The following is an 8,105-nucleotide window of genomic DNA, read 5'->3' on the forward strand; positions in this document are numbered from 1 at the left end:
AAGGTCTTAAGAAAAGGTTAGGTTAATTGCACGAAGTTGTCAAACATTAAGGCACTCGACTACAAAATTACACCCACTTGTTATATTTTGTACATAAATGAATCCTCCAAAGATGTACCCAAATGGGGTTTTTGCAAAAATAGGCAACAGTAGCCATGCAACCATTTAAGGAACTAACACTTGAATCAACTCTGTTAAATAACCAATACCCCAAGAAAACAAAACATCCTACAATAAGGACATTACCAACAAAAACCACATTAAGCCAACCCACTAAAAAACCAAAATTTATTTACCATATAATACGCATAACAAAAAAAAGTAACATATAAGAAGTTGAACAAAGCTAAAGATCAATTCAACCACTACAAGTGTTAATCTCTATTCCCTCTCCCTTCTCTCATACTCCTCTCCAGTTATACTAGCAAAGCTACCATATCAATTTATATGAAGTGATTAAATGGAACCAGAGAAAATTCCTAAACCAAAATGAACCAACAAGAGGGGTAGTTTGGACAATACCTGAAAGTGCCGTATTAAAGCCATTCCCTTCTTCTGCCTTTTCCGCTGCCAATGTTCATAAATGGTTTTGACTAAACACAAAGGCCCAACATCAACCATGAGTTCCTCTATTTCATCAGGTGTAAACTGATCACACTTCTGAGCATATGCAGCCTTTTCAAACATGTCTATTGTCTTCTCAAACATTTTCTCAGAGAGCCCATTCAAGCTACTATTATCTTTTTCAGAATTTTGAATGTTTGAAATCCACTGTTCATCATCGCTATCCATGTCATAAAGGACACACAATGGATCCAGAGCCATCTCAGCATCAGTTTCAACCTGTCGGAAATAGTTACAGCTCCGAACATAAGTAACTTCAGGTCCACTATCATCATTCTCCTCTATCAAGTGAACACCACGAATAGGTATGTTTTTAACTGAAGCAGCACAGATGTTTCGATTGTAGCACTCCTCATGCATCGCCTTGAAAAGAGTCCACTGATTCCGATCAGGAAATTCCAAGGTCCAATCCTTCCCTCCTTTCCACATCATAACATGTGTGTAACGATTTGTTGATCCAGGCTGCAAAAACTGATTTGCTTTATATGAATACCTTGTAATGCCTAAAAGATTTACTGAAAGTTTCCACTCGTCATGGTCAAGCAATTCGAGTACAACTTGGGCCCTGGATTCTCTCCATCCTTTATCGCCAACTGTAATCAACACATTTACATCACAAGATAAGGATTCAAAATTCTTTTCAGGGACAATAGCAACATCCAATGACTTCTTCTCAGTAACCTTTCTAATTCGCTTCCGAGGAAGCACTTTCTGATCATGGCTTTTGTGTCTTGAACTAACTTCAAACCCTGCAAAAGGCACAGAATATGATACTGGTGTCCGCGGCTTTCTTGGTCCAACACTAAAACCACTGTAAAAAGAGTCGGCCTTGCCAACAGACCACCCATGTGATGACAAGGAACTGTTCCTGTTCCGGTGCAAATAACTTCTAGGAGCAGTAGGAATAGGGCTTGGAATGACACCTCCATCAATGTTCCAAGAGAAATCAGAAGAATGTTGAGCACGATGTAAGTCACGATCAACATGTTTCTCAAATTGAGGATTTTGAACACTGAGATTAAAAGAATGGGAACAATCAGAAGCATTATCATTGTGAATTGAAGAACTTAAACGTAAAGAACTGAGCTCTAGCCTTGAGGTATGTGACTTGTACTCTGGTAAAGGAATAGTAGTACCATGCCTCTTAGAGCCAAGGGAAATAGAAGTTCCAGCACCATTGAGACCAATGTCCTGATATTTTTCAGAGAGGATATGATCGCTGCAAGTAGATGGACCAATTACCTGATCTAACTCAGCACAACAATGTTCATAACCAGCAGCACCTTTTGACAAGGTCATGGTATGTTTCTTCAGATTACTGCCAGAACAGTCATCTTTCACCAGACCAAACTCTTCCTGGTCATGCATTGGTTCACGACCACAAAAGTTCATACGAGCTGTCGACTGCTTCATTAGGAAATCAAGATGCAATCTGAGAAAATTTGTAGCAGCAAAAGAATGAGCAAAGGGAGGAAATTTTGTCTCACTGGCATCCAGAGACTGAGTATCAACTTCAGTGGAAACTTTGGAGCCACCCATAATGTAAATCCCTGGACTTCTCTTCTTCCCAGACTTTTCATCCAGAACCTGTGTGATTTGATTCAAGACAAACACCCAACAGAAGTAAACTTGCAGTCAGCTTTGGAAATTTGACATGATAAAATGTTGAATTATAAGAATAAGTTATAAATATGGCAATTTTTACATTCTTAAAAATTGTTGAAGGATATGGAAGCACCAAATAGGAAATACAGAAAATGAGAACGGGGTACCTTGACTGAGATGGGATCACTGATGGAAGTCATCGGAAACTCACTCGGTCCATTTTGAAGGGCCTGAATGTTATCATATGTGCATTTAGAAAGAGGGAGCTCCTTACTGAGCAGCCAATGTCTCTTAAGCTTGGAATCCAAATACATCCACTTTGAATTCTTCACTTTAGAGAAACTATATAATTCAAAAACAAGTGGTTTCTTAATCATATGAACACGGGAAAACTTGAATCCAATAGATGTAAAGGGCCACTGCAAGTCAACAGATTTCCCTTGGGGAGCAGGTTGGCAAAATAACCTAAGGACAAATAAGACAAAGGCAACAACCATATCAAGGCAGCCTTCAAATAATAGAAACCTCAATCCAACCACATTGTCAACAAATAGCATCTCCAAAGAAACTCTTGGCCACTTGGTCACAACTGTGCCATAATTATGCAGCATAACAGCCCGACGCAACCACAAACTCTCCGATTCAAAATAACAGTTCAGCACCGTACGTATTGGAAGGTTCAAGTCAAACCGGAATGCTGCTGACTCCATGTCCCAAAATATTTTGGATACTCCTGCCATGTAAGTGAAGCACAATGGCCCCTCAACCTCAACCCTCCTGTCACTTGGTTCACCAATCACAGGTCTTGGAGCTGCCCATTGGAACCTCTTTCTAAAATACACGATATGATGTTTTCCATCTTTAGCACTAGTGGCTCTTTGCAACAGAGATTCCTTCCTAAGGTTTTCTGAGTTATCTTGTGATACAAGATCGCATGACAGATTGTTTTTAACATCCCCCATGGAATTTTTTGCTAAATGTTCTTTTACTCTAACAGGTTCACCATATAAGACTGATGTGTTTGTACTTTGAGGTGTAACAGAAGTTTTCTGCTTCTTATACACATGAGAAGAAGATTTAAGCTGAAGAGGAGACTGAGCCAACCATGAAATTATAGGTCCTGAGTCCATACTGCTCCCACCGCAGTTATCATCCCCAGTTGTTGTTGTTGTTCTTCTTTGCCTTTCATTTATAGACTTGCTCCCATTTGGCTGATCAGAACTTCTACTTTTCGTTGAAGCTCTTCTCCACCTCGGATTTCCAGGAAGTTCACTATGAAGTAATAGGAGCTTGAATCTCTCAGTTTGGAGATTAACCCATTCTTCATCCCGGTCATCATATCTTATATGGTAAAGCCTGTTCTCTTTGTCATAGTCATTGACAAGACCATAATACCAACTATGATCTAAAGGCCAAAAAACTTTAATTCTTCGCATCAGTAGCCACTGTACATCAACATCATCCAACGGAATATCATAAAAATGGCGCCTCTTCCTCATTTTGCCATTGTCTTCAGATTGCTGGCTTGGCCTCAAGTTCCTACCAGAAGTATCAACTGATGCAGATTCTGAATCCAACCAAGACTTGGATCCATGATTAACAATATTTTGACTAGAAGATAGCCAAAAGGACAAACCATTTTCTGATGGCAATCTAGAAGACTTACTACTAGAAGAAAACCCAGTACAGCTTGGATCAAACCTTGAAGACAGCATCCTGGCTGCATTCTCTTCAAGATTCTCCTCCTCCTCATCAATCAATGGCTCTTCCTCATTGGCAACACTAGTTCTAACTGAAGCCAGAGTCTTTCTTCTTCTGTCCTTCCTTCGCGACTTTTTTAAAGAGGAGGCAGCACCATTTACAAGAGGGTGAGAGGCGATATACTCATTCCCCTTGAAGCGTTGAAGTGAATTTGAATTACTGCTCCCTTTTTCCTTGTTTTCCTTGAACTCATTGGAATTCTTCTTCTGTCTAACCTTCATAGAATCAATCCCCTTGTGCACACCATGCCTACCTATCTTCAGCATCTGACCACCATGGACAGTTTCATAACTAGGCAGCCCTTCCAGAACATCGATTTTCTTTCGCTCACTCCTCTTTCGCGTTGGAACAAGGACAATGTTATCACGAAAGCAAAGCAAAACTCCATCGGGCCCACTACTGCTACTCAATCTCTGATTCAACCCGAACTTCAATTCCAGCGAATCCTGCCTACCAGAACTCGGCTCTCCATCAAGAGTCTTCTTAATTCTACTATCAACATTGTCTAATCTACTCAAAGACACTTCCTTTTTCACCTTCTTTCGTCTGTTCCTCTTCTTGTCATCACCGCCAAGACTGCTAGCATCCCTCTTTAAGCTCTTCTTCTTTGGACTCTCTTTAGTTAATTGTGATTTATATAAACTTTTGAGATCCAAAGATCTTGACTTTTTGGTAATTGAAGCCCCATTGAAGTTCTCTTCACCACTTTCCATGAATAATAATAATCAACAAAAGTATAAACAGCAAAACTACAATTCGCAGCTTCCATGCATTTTAAAGATCTGTAACACAAAAAATTGAAGAAAATTCACAAACAATGCTTCAAAAAACCCAAAACTGTGATCATATATACATAACCCCAAAATGCACTTATCTTACTTAATTCAACAAAACAAAGAAGAAATCATTAAAAATTCACACACATACCTGAGGGCAAGTCACCAGGAATTGCGAGGATCACGAGCTCAAATCATGAATTAGGGTTTGTGAATTCCTTGTTCGGCGATTTGAAACCCTAACGAAACCCTCAATTTTGAAATTCCCCAATTTCTTGTATTTAATAGTGCCTAGGGTTTTCTATTAGGTTTTCACATGTAAGAAGGGTTTTGCATCAGAAATGATATTTTTTTGCATGGAAATGGGAATTTTTTGTTAGACACGTGGCAAAACAACAACCGTTTGATCAGAAAATTGTGTATGGGTTATGATCTTATATGATAACAATGTGAGAGCACATCTTTTATATCATTCACCTGTAATGAGTTGTGATTGGTTAGGAAAATATTTGATAAATATACTTTTAACTTGAATATATTTTCTTCAATTAAAATAGAAGTGTGATTTTACAGTTTTGACCCTTGTCTTTTAGTAAAACTTCGGATATGTCATCACTTTTTATTTTGTTTTAAGGCTGGGTTGTTGTTTGAACACTTGTGGATGTTGCATTTGTTTTGTTTTCGAAATCATGTTTTTTGGTATTCAATAAAAAAAATTATGACGCAGTGTAAAACATTGTTACATTTAATGGAGAATGAAGTTTTTTTTTTGGATTTTAACTAATAAGGATATAAATCACATTTCATTATGCGTTTTTTTTTTGCCTTTCACACAGCCCCTCTCCATTCTTGGAATAGAGTCTCTTTTCTATATTTAATCATCATTAACTTTTAAATATAAGATAATAAATGATGAATGATATAAGATAACTTTTAAATATAACTTACTGATTGTATATAAATTTTTATGGATAGTGTATAAATATTATACTCTAAGGGTCCGTTTGAGACTTGAATTTTAGAGAAGAAAAGAATGAAAAAATTCAGAGTCATCTTACAAGTGAATTTAGTGGTTTTCTTTAATAATTTTTAGTTTTGTTAAGCAAGAGATGAAGGCCAATGTCATCATTTTGCAAAAGGAAAGCACACCATTTTTGCTGGTGAGTTGTTCTTATCAATTTAGCTTTGGTTAGAATTTCAACTTATTTCTTATCCTTATACAAACCTCTAAAGATTGTAATTAACATCATCACTCAAATTCAAAGAAATTAAGTATGGGAATTTGTGTTGGAAATAATGAATATTGAAGTGTTTAATATTTTTTTTCCTAAACACATAATAACAAGGAAGATATGTGATGGAAGAATCATGTTATTCTTGCATGATAAGTAAAATTGATACAATAAAGTTCTATAATAGTTGAGTGTATGGATTAAATGGGTGCTCGAAACTCCAATAAAGATGAATTTATATGGGTAGGAACATGAGTTCATGAAATTTTTCATAGAGTTACAACATAGGTAAGTGCTATTGTTGCCATGATTAATGCATAGAATACCAAACTCTAAGGATTAGTTTGGAGTTGGATTTTGGATGGGAATGAAGGGAAAGGGAAGGTTTCGGAGCCATGAAATACACTTGTGGAATGACTCACAAATATTCTCTATCTCTTCATTCTCCTCCAAAATCCAACTCCCAAAATAACTATAAAGGTAAGTATTCTACCGAATTTGTATATTTATTATAGTTGCATGAATCTTTCTTGTATGACAAAAAAAAACTCTTCAGAAAATTATTAATGAAGGTTTTATGGTTTATTTGGATATTTTTTAATTGACGACTACCAACAAAATTGAACATAAAAAGGAAAGGGTCATTATTTTCAAACATATGGTTTTCAATGGTACCTATGATGGTAAGTTAATTTATTTTCTTTTACATTGTCAAGTCAATATAGGAAATTAGCATTATAAACATGCTTGGAGGATTTTAAGGCTTTTAATTGTAAAGGGGAAATGTAATTTGTTTGTTATTATTTCCTCATTCTGAGTTGCACATTACTTGTTTCATTCTTTACATAGAAATAAGGGTTAGAAGTAAGAGTAAAAAAAGATGTTATATTAAGAGTTATAGGTAAGAATTTAATTAGTTTAATTGAACACAAATCTTATCTACTCTTTACTATAAGCTGAGAAGATTTCTTTGTTAGTACCCAAAAAATAATATTTTTTAGTGAATCCTATCTTAATAATAGAGCGATAAAGAAATAGTAAAAAATAAATTACTCTACTTCTCTTGAAATATATCATTATTCTAAAAAAAATCTATAAGAAATGATTATATTTTTTCCTTTAGATTCGAGTAAAGAAGAAAAGTGTTTGAGTAATCAATTAAGTCAAAAGATAAAGAAATAACATAAGTTTCTCCACAGAAATCTATAAATTTATCCTGTTTCACAACTAATAAAAAAGCCTAGCTTATTTTTCATTCCCAAATCTAGTATTAGATAACAAAATGTTGGTTTAATGTGAATGATCTAATAAAGGAAATAGATGGTTCTAAAAGCACAAAGAAATTTTGTCAATCGAAATATTTTTCTTTTGTTATTTTATCACTTTATAGGAATGATACATGTTTAACTATTTTATCCATTCACTACTATATAAAACACTATTTTATTGCAAATATTTACTCATGTTTAAAAAAACATAAAATGAACAAATTTGTGGTGGTTGTATGAATAGCCCAAGTTAGTTTTTAAACTAGATTTTTTAATAGCAAGAATATTTTATCAACAACTGAACATAGAGAGTACTCAAACACACATGTAACATAGAACTCAATTGAAAAATGTTCCAATGTAATCATAGTAGTAATAACCTTATTCATCAAATAAACTTAATAGGGTAACCAGATTTAGCAAGTGTTACAATGCCTTTATTCTTACTACATTTTATTGTCCAATATTCATGCTCATTGAATATTGTGTGGTAAAATTTCCCCTTAACAAGTGGCACCTAAAACATTTGGTCATTTCATCCACCTCACTTGAATCCAGTAATTTACATCTTCCTCAATTTTCCATGTGTTGTATATTAACCTAAGATATTTAAATCTAGTGACTTGTGGTAAGATATGATCTCCAATTTTTACATATATACTAAGATTTTTCCACCTCTTGCTAAACTTACACCACATATACTCTGCCTTGCTTCGACTTATATGAAAGTCACGTACTTCTAAAACTTGTCTCTACATTTCTAGTTTCCCATTTAATTCCTCTCGTCTCAAAGTAGTAACTTTAAGACATCCCATAATTAAAGAGCCAGATAGGAAGAA

At 35.2% G+C, this 8,105-nt stretch overlaps 1 protein-coding gene across 1 annotated transcript in view; it reads right to left on the reverse strand.

The window, feature by feature from the left end:
• The window catches only part of LOC109350716, a 6,161-nt gene extending 1,404 nt beyond the window's left edge, over positions 1-4,757 (reverse strand). Inside the window, exons 1-2 of the mRNA XM_019591978.1 lie at positions 2,397-4,757; positions 523-2,196 (exon numbers count right to left, since the gene is read on the reverse strand). Coding sequence (XP_019447523.1) covers positions 523-2,196; positions 2,397-4,703 — 3,981 coding nt within the window. The 5' untranslated portion in view covers positions 4,704-4,757. The remainder of the gene's footprint in view (positions 1-522; positions 2,197-2,396) is intronic.

The sequence above is a fragment of the Lupinus angustifolius genome, chromosome LG06 (genome assembly GCF_001865875.1).
Source record: "Lupinus angustifolius cultivar Tanjil chromosome LG06, LupAngTanjil_v1.0, whole genome shotgun sequence".
NCBI classification, from domain to species: Eukaryota; Viridiplantae; Streptophyta; class Magnoliopsida; order Fabales; family Fabaceae; genus Lupinus; species Lupinus angustifolius.